General features: G+C 37.1%; 1 protein-coding gene across 4 annotated transcripts in view; it reads right to left on the bottom strand.

Annotated features, from left to right (window-relative positions):
• Positions 1-1250: 1250 nt before the first annotated feature.
• The window catches only part of LOC106879863 (dual 3',5'-cyclic-AMP and -GMP phosphodiesterase 11), a 237633-nt gene continuing 223934 nt past the window's right edge, over positions 1251-14949 (bottom strand). For all 4 annotated transcript variants that reach the window (XM_089349480.1, XM_089349481.1, XM_014929581.3 and 1 more), the window contains 4 exons: positions 13181-13244; positions 5888-5962; positions 3109-3192; positions 1251-1596 (listed from right to left, as the gene is read on the bottom strand). In XM_089349480.1, the coding sequence (XP_089205606.1) occupies positions 1486-1596; positions 3109-3192; positions 5888-5962; positions 13181-13244 (334 nt within the window). In that variant the 3' untranslated portion in view covers positions 1251-1485. The remainder of the gene's footprint in view (positions 1597-3108; positions 3193-5887; positions 5963-13180; positions 13245-14949) is intronic.

Consider the following 14949-nt stretch of genomic DNA (forward strand, 5'->3'; position numbering starts at 1 on the left):
TCTAACCATACACATGATATGTATATATATATATATATATATATATATATATATATATACACACACACACACACACATGTACATACCTACACACTCCCTCATGTGTCTAAGGTGATTAAGGATTATCATAACCCTTCCTCACTCATCTGCCAGGACTTAAGAGAGTCTGATACAGAGCTATTTTATGGCCCCGTGTATATTTAGGGTATTTAGGGTTCACATATTGAACAGTAAAGACATTGCACAGTTTTGAAATTGTGAAATATAACAAAGACTTAGTGAATTATGGTTTTACAATATTTCACAACAATCAGAAATATTTTCATAGCTAAAACAAAAAAAAATCATTATTATTTAATACAATAATAAAACAAATTATTATCATATATTTACACAGCTAAAAAAATTATTATATAATATGATGTATTTTTAGCTATAAATAAATTCTATAAATTCTAATTTTCTATTTAGAAAATATAAATACATGTGTGCCAGTTTTCGGGTATACTGATTGTACATAACTTACATAAATGTAAATTTTTTTTCAATTTTTACTTCATTATTTAAAAACATGGTATGCTCTCAGGTTAGACAAAGCGTTTTGCTTTACAATGAATTTTTCAAATTTCATTTGGCATTGGGTTGTCAGTTAAATTCATTTGTTTCCTTTCCTTTTCAATTTATTTAAATCCTTTCCAATGTTGCTTGAAATAGCATGAAAAATATTTTTATCAGTATTATAAGGAGTTTTTCTGTAACTCTATAAATTTTGTTTGCCGTTTCTGAAATTGTCATAAATTTTCACCTCATTTTCAGACATGACGATAGAGTGCCAAATTTATATATATATATATATATATATATATATGTATGTATGTATGTATATAACACAAACAAATAAGTCAACCCAATACAATGTTAAGTGCATTTCAATACCCAAAGTGTCATAGTAACACCAACAAGTTGTTGGTCAGTGGTGCATTCCTTGGTATGTATTAGTAGAGATCGTTAGTTGCACTAGTGTCTGGTTCAGTAGTTTGGCTTCAATGGTATCATCAAATAAAAAGCACAGATGAACATACAGACAACATCATACATCTGACACTAGCTAGAGTACATAAATTACATGCAACATGTAGCTTCAATGCAACTTGCTCGTGCAGTACTTCCAGTAAGATATGAACTCACAGCCTATGACTCAAGAGACTGATGTCTCATCCACTCAGCCACTCTACTTTCTTGAATTGTAATTCACATTTTCAACATAAATTAGTGTGCTTTATTGTTGTTGTTGGTTTTTTTTTGTATTTGTATTTTCTCTTTTTATCAGACACCAAATAAACATGTTGCATCTGCTTGGTGAATGTCAATAAGACACTGTTTAAAAATGTTTTCAAAACAAGATGTTGTAGTTTCCCATGTTTTTTTTTTTTTTTACATAAAACAACAGGATTTCAGAATTGTATTAGAGAAAATGTAAGCCATTTAATCGTCCTTCGTAAGCTTCCTTTCATCTGACAATCGTTGCCATTGTCGACGGTTTTCTTCACAGCCATCTTGAAGAGGTTTTAATTTTGGAGATATTTTACTTATTGCCTGCAAAACAAAGAAAAAAATATGAATAAAAATGAATAAATAAATACATTTAGCACAGGGGACATAGTTTACAAATAGTAAGATCAGGTAGCATGTAATAAATACCCTGTAGACAATGTAGTTGGCATTAGGAAGGGCATCCAGCCATAGAAACCCTGCTAAAGTAGACATTACAGCACAATGTAGTCCTCGAGTTGCATTATGTTGTATAGGATCTTATCAAACCATCCAACCTATTTAGAAATAATACATTTCTAAATCTCTCAGAGAGATTTATGCAGTAGTGATACGATGAAGTAGTTGTATGCTGTCAACTTAATGTGACAGTCCCCTGACAGGAATACTACTACTGTTGGTTAGACACAGGAAATGTGTCAAGGCCGACAGGAGGCAGTGCAGCTTCCTAGGTCTAACCAACAGTAGTATTATTCCCTTCAGGGGACTGTCACATTAAGTTGACAGCATACAACTACTTCATCCAACCTATGCTAGCATAGAACACAGACATAAGATTAATTGAAAGAAACACAGAGCATCTCAAAATAAATACAATAATGAAAGGATTAAAGTCACCATGATATTTTTAACCTTTTCAATACCGGTCTGCCTGAAACTGCCTTTTGCTCTGTAATACAAATGTCTTGTTTCCATAAGTTCTGAATGAAAGTCTTCCACCAAACCTTAGTCACAATTTATGTTCCTAACACTAGCTGAATGAGAACGAAGTTATTTTACTAAATTCTTTGTTATATTTAAAATTAATTGAAAGAAGCACAGAGCATCTCAAAAGAAATACAGTAACAAAAAGGTTAAAGTCACCATGATATTTTTAACCCTTTCGATACCAACCCAGCTGAAACCAGTTCTGGCTCTGTAGTACAAACATCTTGCTTTCAAAAGTTCTGAATTAAAATCTTCCACCAAACCTTAATTACAATTTATGTTCCTAACACTAGCTTAATGATAACTAAGTTATTTTACTAAATTCCTTATATTTAAAATTAATTGAAAGCAACTCAGAGCTTCTCAAAATGAATACGGTAACGAAAGGGTTAAAGCTATTTCACTACAGCTAAAACTCATTCCAGCCAATCTATTAATGATACATCATCATCAACATCCATCTTCCATGCAGGCATAAGATGGACAGTTTGACAGGAGCCAGCCAGGCAGAAGACTACTCCAGGCTGCTGTGTCTGTTTTGGCAGGGTTTGTATGGCTGGATGCCTCTCCTAACACCAACCACTCTGCAGATTGGACTGAGTGCTTTTTATGTGGCACCAGCACAGGTGAGGTCAGTTTTGGCATGGTTTTTACAATTGGCTGCCCTTCCAAATGCCAACCACTTTACAGTGTGGACTGAATGCGTTTTATGTGGCACCAGCATGCGCAGGGTCACCAAGTAACTTGCAAGACTAGGAATTTTGAGAGAGGAGGGAGGACACTGGAGGAGGAGGAGGTCTTGTGTGAGATAATGAAAGGTTAGAGTGAAACAGACAGACAGAAACTTACACGATATACTGGGAGACACACGGCATCAATAAAGCTCACTTGCATAGAAGGAAGTTCATCTTGCTTATCTCGATCCATCATGCCCTGAAAAAAAAACAAAACAAAACATGAAATATATTTCTCTCTTCCTTACATTATTTACATTTGACAAATATTTATCCTCATCTTGTTTGTTATTAACACAACATTTCAGCTGATATACCCTCCAGCCTTCATCAGGTGCCTTGAGGAAATTTTGAACCTGGATTCTCATTACTAAGGTAATTTTCGATGTTATTATTATGATTATTATTATTATTATTATTCAGGTCACTGCTTGGAATCGATCTCGGAATGTTGGGGTTAGTAGCCCGCACTCTTAACCACTACACCATATGCCCAAGGTGAGGACAAATATCTGTCAAATATAAATAATCCCTCGTCTTTTAAATATAGAACTGTAATATCTCTCTCTTAACACGTGAAGCAAAAATTAGTGGAAAGCTAATGATTCACTGATATAATTAACTGCACCAAAGAAGGAGGAGGAGGAGGAGAAGAAGCCAATCATGGTCTTATTTGAATTATCATTAATTATCCAAATAGACTGAATACTCAGCGTATTCTAATTACGATAAATAGAGCAAACTTAAAAGTACTAGCAACACAAAACAAACAAGAAGAAGAACAACAACAACAACCACCGGCTTCATTATTACCCTCAGTACCATCATCTTCATTTGTTGAGCAGTTTGTGACCTTAGATTATGACCTTCTGAGTTTCTGTGCCTTTTTTTAGTGGTACCTAATTATCCCACCTGAAAGAGGTTACCTCATCATAATCCTTTCTACTGAAGTCTCAAGGCTTTGAAATTTTGGGGGAGTTTTTCATTGGTACTTAATTTATTGACCCTGAAAGGATGAAAGGCAAAGTCGACCTCGGCAGAATTTGAACTCAGAACGTAAAGACAGACGAAATAAAATACTGTTAAGCATTTTGCCTGGCGTGCTAACAATTCTGCCAGCTCACCACTTTAGATTACCTCATCATAAGGGTCATCATCTAGGTAGGGTTTGAACTCAGAATGCACAGAGCCAATCAACGACTCTATAATAATAATAATGATAATAATAATAATAATTTTCGACTGGAGCCTGGTGTTGCCATCCGGTTTCACCAGTCCTCAGTCAAATCGTCCAACCCATGCTAGCATGGAAAGCGGACGTTAAACGATGATGATGATGATGATGATGTATGTGTATTTCGTGTGCAAGACTCGATGTGGATACGTGTGCTGAAAGAAATAAAATTAAACCTTGGGAGAGGCATTATGCCAGCAATAAACACACGCACTGGTTCAGTCCTTTATTAATTTATAAACAGTATTTAGTTTTTTTTTTTGTTAAATCATTTCATTGCACTCTGCATAATGCCTCTCCCAAGGTTTTTTAATAATAATAATAATAATAATAATAATGATAATAATGGTGTCAAATTCTGGCACAAGGCCAGCAATTTCAGGAGATGGGGTCAGTTAATTACATCGACCCCTCTGCTCAACTGGTACTCATTTTATTGCCCCCAAAAAGATGAAAGGCAAAGCTGACCTTGGCAAAATTTCAACTCAGAACGTAAAGATGGATGAAATGCTGCTAAGCATTTAGCTCACCACAATAATAATAATAATAATAATAATAATAATATAACAATAATAATGATCTTTCTACTAAAGGCACAAGGCCTGAAATTTAGTGGGTGGGGGGACTGTTGATTACATTGACCCCAGTGTTTCACTGGTACTTAATTTATTGACCTTGAAAGGATGAAAGGCAAAGTTGACCCCAGCGGAATTTGACCTCAAAATGTGAAGATGGTCAAAATGCCAGTAAGCATCATGCTCAGCGTACTAACAATTCTGCCAGCTCACCGCCTTAACAATAATAATAATATTGGTTTTAAATTTTGCCACAAGGGCAGCCATGTTGTGGGAGGGAATAAGTCAATTACATGAACCCCAGTGCTCAACTGGTACTTAATTTACTAACCCCGAAAGGATGAAAGGCAAAATCAACCTCGGCAGAATTTGAACTCAGGATGTAACAGCAGACGAAATACTGTAAAGCATTTCACCCGGTGTGCTAACAATTCTGCCAGCTTACTGCCTTAATAATAATAATAATAATAATAATAATAATAATAATAATAATAATAATAATAATAATGATGATATTTTAAAAAAAAGGATTGACGTAACTCTTCACGAAGGTAAATAGTCAAGACGAAGAGTGCGATTTTAGATGTTTTATTTTTTGAACAACATTTCGACAGAACGTCTGTCTTTCTCAAGTTCAAACCAAAAGGTGATTGAAAATTCAAAATTTCTTTGGTTTGAACTTGAGAAAGACAGACGTTCTGTCGAAATGTTGTTCAAAAAATAAAACATCTAAAATCGCACTCTTCGTCTTGACTAATAATGATGATAATAATAATAATAATAATAATCAGGTAGTTTCTCGCCATCAAATATATACATGCCTCAGGTCTCTGGTTGAGACCCAGTGGAAAGATGAAATAAAATGCAAATCAATCAGAAAACAATAATAATAATGATGATGATGATGACGATGGCTTCAAATTTTGGCACAGGGCCATCAGATTTTGGGGGGAGGCGTGTTAACAATTCTGCCAGCCCACCACCTTAAAAATAATAGTGGTAGTGGTGTTGGTGGCGGCGGTGGTGGTGGTGGTGGTAGTAGTGGTAGTAGTAGTAGTAGTAGAAGAAACAGTAGTCAAACTTACTATTGGTGTTATATTCCATTGCTGCCTTTCTATATCACCTTGCTCAAAAAATTCACGGGCAACAAGTTTAGCAATCTAAAAACAAAATAATAATGATGATGATGATGATGATAACAACAACAACAACAACAATAATAATAATAATAATAATAATAATAATAATGGTTTCAAATTTTGCCACAAGGGTGGAATTTGAACTCAGAACATAGTGATGGGTGAAATGCTGCTAAGCATTTTACCTGGCATGCTAAATATTCTGCCAACTCACTGCCTTATTAATAATTATAATAATAATAATAATAATAATATAGGCACAAGGCCTGAAATCTTGGGGAAGGGGTCAATTGATTACATCAACTCCAGAATTTCACTGGTGCTTAATTTATCAACCACGAATGGATGAAAGGTAAAGTTGACCTCAGTGAAATTTGAACTCAGAATGTAGCGACAGGCAAAATACCGCTAAGCAGTTTGCCCAGCATGCTAACCATTCTGCCAGCTCGCTACCTTAATAATGATAATGCTTTCTTTATTAACCACAAAAGAGAAAGGACAGCAAAGGATAATACAGTGTATGGTTACATTTAACCCTTTTGTACTCAGATTACTCTTTCTTTCAAATGTAATTTTTATTTATTTCCATCGTTTTCAATTAATCATGCATAATCTCAGAGCTTCAAGATTTCAATATGTAAGGGTCTATTCTTATAATGAAATTGTAAGGCAGGTGTGATGGGCCAAATTTTACCAGTTTGAGTATAAAAACAGGTAAAATAGTTGGGTTGGATTTGGCCAGTTTAAATGCGAAAGGCTTAAAAAAAAAACTCATAAAAACAAAGGAAATGCAAACAAAAAAATCAAAGAATTTTTTAAAAACTGAAGGTGACCTCTGAAGGTCACTTGTGGAAATCCCACAAAACTCAGTTACCCTGAGCCCCAAGGCAAGTACCCTCTCCCAGTTGTTTATCACTAACTTACAGGTGCATGCTCAGAGCAGAGATATTCACCTGGGACCATCTTTTGTCTTTCTTTTATCTTTTACTTGTTTCAGTCATTAGAATATGGCCATGCTGGGGCACCACCATGAGGAATTTTAGGCAAAAATAAATAAATAAATAAATAACCCCAATCCAGTAACTTTTTTAAAACCTGTTATTTATTCTGTTTTGCTAAACTAATAAGTTACAGGGATGTAAACATATGAACACTGGCTAACAAGTAGTGGAGGTGGACAAACACAAGACAAACACACAAACACACACGTGTATATATGATGGGCTTCTTTAAGTTTCCATCCACCAAATTTACTTGCAAGGCTTTTAGTAGGACCAAAGCTATAAAAGAAGACACTTGCCCAAGGTGCTGTGCTGTGGGACTGAACCCAGAACCACTGAGCAGCAAGGAAAAGAAGAATTAAGGAAGAGAGAGAGGGGGGAGAGAGAGGGGGGAGAGAGAGAAAGAGAATATGAAGAAAAGAAAGAAAGAAAAAGAATTCAGAAAAAGAGAGAAAGAAAGGAAAACTGGGAGAGAGAGAAAGAGAATGTGAAGAGAAAGAAAAAAGAATTAGGGAAAAGAGAGAGAGAACGTGAAGAGAGAATGGAAAGAAAGAAAAAGAAAGAAAGAAAGAAAAACAGAGGGGGAGAGAGAGAGAATGTGAAGAGAGAAAAAAGAAAAACAGGGAGGGAGAGAGAGAGAGAGAATGTGAAGAGAAAGAAAAAGAAGAATTAAGAAAAAGAGAGAAACAGAGGGAGAGAAAAAGAAAAGAAAAAAGAAAGAAAGACTTGATAATATGGAACGTGAATATACAAAGCCTAAAACAAATTTTTTTTAATGATATGCGGGTATAGCCAGGGTAGGAACATTAACGATCTTAAAAGTTATTCACTCAGAACAGATCTTTCGCTAAAACAACAAAGAAACATATTTTATCGCAAACATAAACTGCTTTAAAATGTAAATATTTCAAGCATTTTACATAAAACGTTTGATTCTTCGTATTCTTCTTCCCCCTTTATATATATATATATATATATATATATATATATATATATATATATATATATATATATATATATATATTTCTAAGTACCATATCGCTGGTTCATGATGTAGGGCCCATGTGGCTTGATATAAAAAGGCATTATAATAGAAATAGGGGTATTCTGACAACTTGATTAAGCAGGAGAAATTGGATTCAGAAATTATAGTTAAATAAGGCAGAGTTCTCTCCCTTGGTCAGCTAAAATCTGACCAATTTATTTACGAGGTTGCTGCCGTTCTTGAATGGCTCCAGTCAGCCTTGTTTGTGGAGGTCATTAGCAAACACTTGAGAGGGTCTCACAGCACCAGCCTATCGTTGTTGTTGTTGTTGTTGTTATTATAACGCCAACCCCGGTTAGTACTTAAATGGGGTGAGACCACTTGGGAAACAAAGGTAGGCGTAAGCTGAGCTGGCAGAATCGTTTAGTACGCCGGGCAAAAGGCACAGCGGATTTTCGTCCATTTTCACATTCTGAGTTCAAATTCCACTGAGGTCGACCTTGCCTTTCATCCTTTCGGGGTCGATGTAATCAGCTTACTCACCCCACGAAATGGCTGGCTTTGTGTCAAAATATGAAACCGTTATTATTAACGATAATAACAAACCTTTCTCCTATAGACAGGATCTGAAATTTTTTTTTTTTTTTTTTTGAGGGGCGGGGAGGCTGGTCGATTACATTGACCCTTGTGATCAACTGGTACCTATTTTTATCGGCCCTGGAAGAATGAAAGGCCAAGTAGACCGTGGTGGAACTTGAATGCAAAATGAGAATACAGACAAAATGCCACTAAGTATTTTGCTTGGTCTGCTAAGAATTTTGCTATTTCGGTGAGTTAATGATGATAATAATTCTTGCTGGCACTCCGTTGCTTACGACGTCGAGGGTTCCAGTTGATCCGATCAACGGAACAGCCTGCTCGTGAAATTAACGTGCAAGTGGCTGAGCACTCCACAGACACGTGTACCCTTCACGTAGTTCTCAGGGATATTCAGCGTGACACAGTGTGACAAGGCTGACCCTTTGAATTACAGGCACAACAGAAACAGGAAGTAAGAGTGAGAGAAAGTTGTGGTGAAAGAGTACAGCAGGGTTCGCCACCATCCTCTGCCGGAGCCTAGTGGAGCTTTAGGTGTTTTCGCTCAATAAACACTTACAACGCCCAGTCTGGGAATCGAAACCGCGATCCTATGACCGCGAGTCATAGGATGATGATAATAATAATAATAACTAATTCGTTTATTGGTCACAAGGGCTTACATGAAATTACGTTAAAAGACATGCAACAACATAAAAGACAAAAACAGGACGATACAATGGGTTTTACAATGTGTAAACAATATAAATAATTACAATTAAACAATTTAAAACTCCAAATAGGGGAGGCGCCTTTAAGGACCTCGTGGAAAAAAACTACAAAGGCCAATGTGAGAAAAAGAGGGAAAAAAAGAAAAAGAGAGAGAGAAAGAGAGAGAATGTGAAGAGAGAAAGGAAAGAAAGAAAAAGAGAGAAAGAAAGAAAAACAGAGGGGGAGATAACCCAGCGTTTTAATGGCAATTTTTTAATGGGGGTGAGATAACCAAAAAGGATCCATTATTCAAATGATTAGTGGACACTGACAATGTCACACTACATGATATTGCAAAATTTGATTCTAACAAGATTTGCTAGACTCGTCTAACATGAGGTTAGGAATATTCAATGAAGAAGTAACATAACTAAAAGCAAACTCAAACTCGAGTGGAGGTGAAGTGTAGGTGACCAGAAAGAGAGAAAAGCTCAGTCTAAGTTCCATCTCTAATGGATAAATTGACCTGGTTCTTCATCGATTATGATAATGAGTGTTGCAGTTCATACGATTAACAGAAACAACCTGCTTGTGAAATTAATGTGAAGGCGGCGAGCTGGCAGAAACGTTAGCATGCTGGGAGAAATGCTTAGCGGTATTTCATCTGCCGTTACGTTCTGATTTCAAAATCCGCCGAGGTTGACTTTGCCTTTCATCCTTTCGGGGTCGATAAATTAAGTACCAGTTACGCACTGGGGTCGATGTAATCGACATAATCCCTTTGTCTGTCCTTGTTTGTCCTCTCTATGTTTAGCCCCTTGTGGGCAATAAAGAAATAAGAAACAACTTGCTTGTGAAAGTGGCCGAGTACTTCACAGACACAGGTACTCTTATTGCAGTTCTCAGGGAAATTCAGTGTGATACAGAATGTGACAAGGCTGGCCCTTTTTGAATTTCAGGTACAACTCGTTTTTGGCAGCTGAGTGAACAGGAGTAGTGTGAAAATAAAGTGTCTTGCTCAAAGACACAACACACCACCAGGAATCGAACCCATGACCTCCTGATCATGAAATATATACTCTAACAACTAAGCCATGTGTCGTGGATAAATTAATGATGAGAAATATAAACACAGTTCCAGGCGAACAATTTAGTTCAGTTGTTCCAAATAACGATTAAGAAATTCTTCACAAAAATATTTAACGAACCAATCATCCATATTATTTAAATTAAGCTGGAAAATTGCCCATCACAATTTTAAAAAATATTATAGTGTTTTCTTTCTAATTTTACACTCATTTCTCAAAGCCAACCAGACACCCTCTCCATGGTTTCTTAGCCAGCTAGAAATAACAGCCAAATTGTCATCAAATTATACCTTATTATCTTGGAAACAAAGGACACATTAAATAACGTGGTTTTATCTATTTGGAAAGATGGGATGGTCATAGCTGGAAGATGATACATTGTCTAACATATCTTTTATTTCAGATGATAGGATACGATTTTCAGGTGATAAGGCTGCTATTTCATGCAGATGTCAAGAGAACCTATAAATATATATACTCTTTTACTTGTTTCAGTCATTTCACTGTGGCCATGCTGGAGCATCGCCTTTAGTCGAGCAAATCGACCCCAGGACTTATTCTTTGTAAGCCTAGTACTTATTCTATCAGTCTCTTTTGCCGAACCGCTAAGTTACGGGGACGTAAACACACCAGCATCAGTTGTCAAGCGAAGTTGGGAGGGACAAACACAGACACAAACATATACATACACATACACACACACATGGTTGGCGTTAGGAAGGGCATCCAGCTGTAGAAACTCTGCCAAATTAGATTGGAGCCTGGTGTTGCCATCCGGTTTCACCAGTCCTCAGTCAAATCGTCCAACCCATGCTAGCATGGAAAGCGGACGTTAAACGATGATGATGATATTATATATATATATATATATATATATATATATACATATATACAACAGGTTTCTTTCAGTTTCTGTCTACCAAATCCACTCACAAGGTTTTGGTCGGCCCAAGGTTATAGTAGAAGACACTTGCCCAAGGTGCCACACAGTGGGACTGAATCCGGAACCATGTGGTTCGTAAGCAAGTTACTTACCACACAGCCACTCCTGCGCCTAGTATATATATATATATATATATATATATATATATATATATATATATATATATATATATACTTTTATTCTTTTCCTTGTTTCAGTCATTTGACTGCAGCACCACCTTAAAAGGTTTTAGTCAAAGAAATCGACCCCAGGACTTGTAAGCCTAGTACTTATTCTATTGATCTTTTTTGCCGTACCACTAAGTTTCAGGGATATAAATACAGCAGCATCAGTTGTCAACCGATGATGGGGAGACAAACATACATACACACATATACAAAACTGGAATGTCTTTTAAATATTGTAATAACATTTTTTTATATATTTAGTATCAGACAAAGTTGTATAAAAAAAGATTTTTGGTAATAAATCAAATAAAAAAAAAACTGGGGGCATTAATAAAGAAGATAGGAAGACATAAGATTTTCCTGGGGTGAAGTTTGCCCATTTGAAAACTACTACTGTAGCCCATCACATGACATTAACATGATGTACAGTTGTCAGGGTGCTTGCTGATAATAAAGATAGGAGTGAAATATTGTTGCCGGTTGGATATGAAGGAATATACCACACACACAGTTGGAAACGTTAAAAAAAGCACCCAGTACACATTGTGAAGTAGGTGGCATTAAGGACATCCACCCATAGAAAACATCCCAAAGTAGACAATGGTTTATGACGCAGTAGTTTGACTCATCAGATCCTGTCAAACAACCCAATGCAAGAAAATTAGATATTTAGATTAAGGGTACCCTTCAATCATTGGGCAATAAACTGCGCTTGCAAAAACCTGTTGAGGCAAGTGAAGTTGTTGTCAAGGCCGATGACAGTACCGCCTGATTGGCACCCATGATGGTGGCATATAAAAAGCACCAATCAAGCGTGGTTGATGCCAGTGCCGCATGACTGGTCCCATGCTGGTGGCACATAAAAAGCACCCACTGCACTCTCGGAGTGGTTGGTGTTAGGAAGGGCCTCCAGCTGTAGAAACTTTGCCAGATCAGATTGGAGCCTGGTGCAGCCTTCTGGCTCGCCAGCCCTCAGTCAAACCATCCAACCCATGCTAGCATGGAAAGTGGACGTTAAACGACAATGATGATGATGATGATTATACCAGTGAATTCACCTGACACTGCCTTGAGCTCAACAATATTAAACTGCCTGCTTTAAAGTATTTATATTTGAATTAAAACCTTCTACAAAAACCCTCCAAATTCTTGATGTTTTCCAGAAATTATCATCAAATTGTTGATAATTTTCAAGTGACTTTCCATTGAAAATATAATAAGGAGATAAGAGCCAGATTTACTGGTTGAAGTGCTGCTGTGTCATGAGTGATAGACTTAGTGTGTTTTGGCAGAAGTGCTTTTAGGGCACTGGAGGGAAACGCACATAATCACACACAAGCAGCGCTTACGTGAACAGAAATATGTACACAGGGAGGGGAGAAAAGGAGGAGGAGAAAGAGACATTACAATTTAACTGAACACAGTAAACAAAAACAATTATCCTCTCTTCAAATACACTGGGAGAAATATGCTCACAAACATACACAAGGAGGAGAGGGAAGAGAGGGGCGGTATGGAAGAGGGAGCAGAGATAAGAGATAGAGTGGGAGGGAGAGAAAGGAAGAGAGGAGGGGAGAGAAAGAGAGGAAGAGAGAGAGAGAACGAAAAACATGAGTAATGTCAAATAAGACAGTGCAGAATCAGCAACGCCAAATTTCGGTGGCACCAAAGCATTTCAATCCTAACCGTTCTACACCATTTAAAAAAAAAAACTAGATTACCGATCTTTGCGATTGCATTATTAAATCTATTGAAATAAAAAATTCACCTCTTGTTGTATTTCCCATGGTTTTGTTATTGCTGAGACATCACAGGCAGTCATCATCATAGCTCTGGAAAAGAAAAATAAGCAAAATTAATAATAATAATAATAATATTTCCATTGGATCAAATGTTCATGCCCCTCATTAGCTCACTTCCTCCATCAAATTGACTTTGCCTGAACAGGGGCACAAGGGTGCCACAAATCAGGTGTCGAAGTGACTGCAGAACAACACGAGATAAAGTGTTTTGCTCAAGAACACAACGCACCACCAGGTCTAGGAATTGGTCCGCTTTCCATGCTAGCATGGGTTTGACAATTTGACTGACGACTGGCGAACTGAATGGCTGCATCAGGCTCCAATCAGATCTGGCAGAGTTTCTACAGCTGGATGCCCTTCTTAACGCCAACCACTCCGAGAGTGCAGTGGGTGCTTTTACATGCCACCGACACGAGAGCCAGTCAGGCGGTACTGGCAACGACCATGCTCAAATGGTGTTTTTTACGTACCACCTGCACAGGAGCCAGTCCAGCGGCACCGGCAACAACCTCGCTCAAATGCTTTTTCCAACGTGCCATCGGCACAGATGCCAGTAAGGCGATGCTGGTAACGATTACGCTCAAATGGTGCTATTTACGTGCCATCGGCACAGATGCCAGTAAGGCGATGCTGGTAACGATTACGCTCAAATGGTGCTATTTACGTGCCACTGGCATGGAAGCCAAACATCTGCTCTGGCAATGATCACGCTTGGATGGTGCTGCTAGCGCTCCACTGGCACAGGTGCCAGTCATCGAATTTGTTTCAAAATAATAATAATCGTTTCTACTATAGGCACAAGGCCTGGAATTTTGGGGGAGGGGCTAGTTGATTACATCGACCCCAGTATGTAACTAGCACTTAATCGACCCCGAAAAGATGAAAGGCAAAGTTGACCTCAGTGGAATTTGAACTCAGAATGTAGTGACAGGTGAAATACCACTTTCGTCCAATGTGCTAACGATTCTGCCAGTTTGCCACCTTGTATAATAATAATAATAATAATAATAATAATAATAATAATGATAATAATAATAATAATAATAATAATGGTAATGATAATAAGAATAATAACAATAGCAACAATAATCAGAATTTTCAAATTTTGATACACAGCAGTTCCAAGGAGAGTAGATTAGTCAATTACACTGTCCTCAGTACATGACTGGTATTTTATTTTATAGACACTGAAATAATGAAAGGTAATGTTGACCTTGGCAGGATTTGAACTCAGATTGTAAAGAGGAGCCGGAAAAGATGCTGCAGTAGATGGAAGTGAGTTAGTATCGAGATCAATGAAATGAACTTAAGTTTTTTTTTTTTTAAAAACCTTTCATAATATTCTATGGAAATGATAACATAATTCTTTGAAACAGATTCAATTAAAAAAACAAAAACAAAGAAACAAAAGCAAGTAAAAATCAAACTGACATCAGCAGTTGCCATAGTAACAAGGAAAGGAAGGGCATGACATTCAGACTGATATAAGTTCTGTTGTCATGGTGACAGGCAGAAATTTATCTGTTTTTTAAGACTTCTTACTAAAACTGAAATTAGGGCAGAGATTTTTCAGCGACATGCCACCTGCAACATATCGTGTTTATCATGATGTAAGCATAGGCATGGCAGTGTTGTTAAGAAGTTTGCTTCCTAACCACGTGGTTTCAGGTTCAGTCCCACTGCATGGCAACTTGGGCAAATGTCTTCTACTACAGCCCCAGGCTGATCAAAATCC

The sequence above is a fragment of the Octopus bimaculoides genome, chromosome 3, assembly GCF_046866305.1.
Source record: "Octopus bimaculoides isolate indiv1 chromosome 3, ASM4686630v1, whole genome shotgun sequence".
Lineage (NCBI taxonomy): Eukaryota > Metazoa > Mollusca > Cephalopoda > Octopoda > Octopodidae > Octopus > Octopus bimaculoides.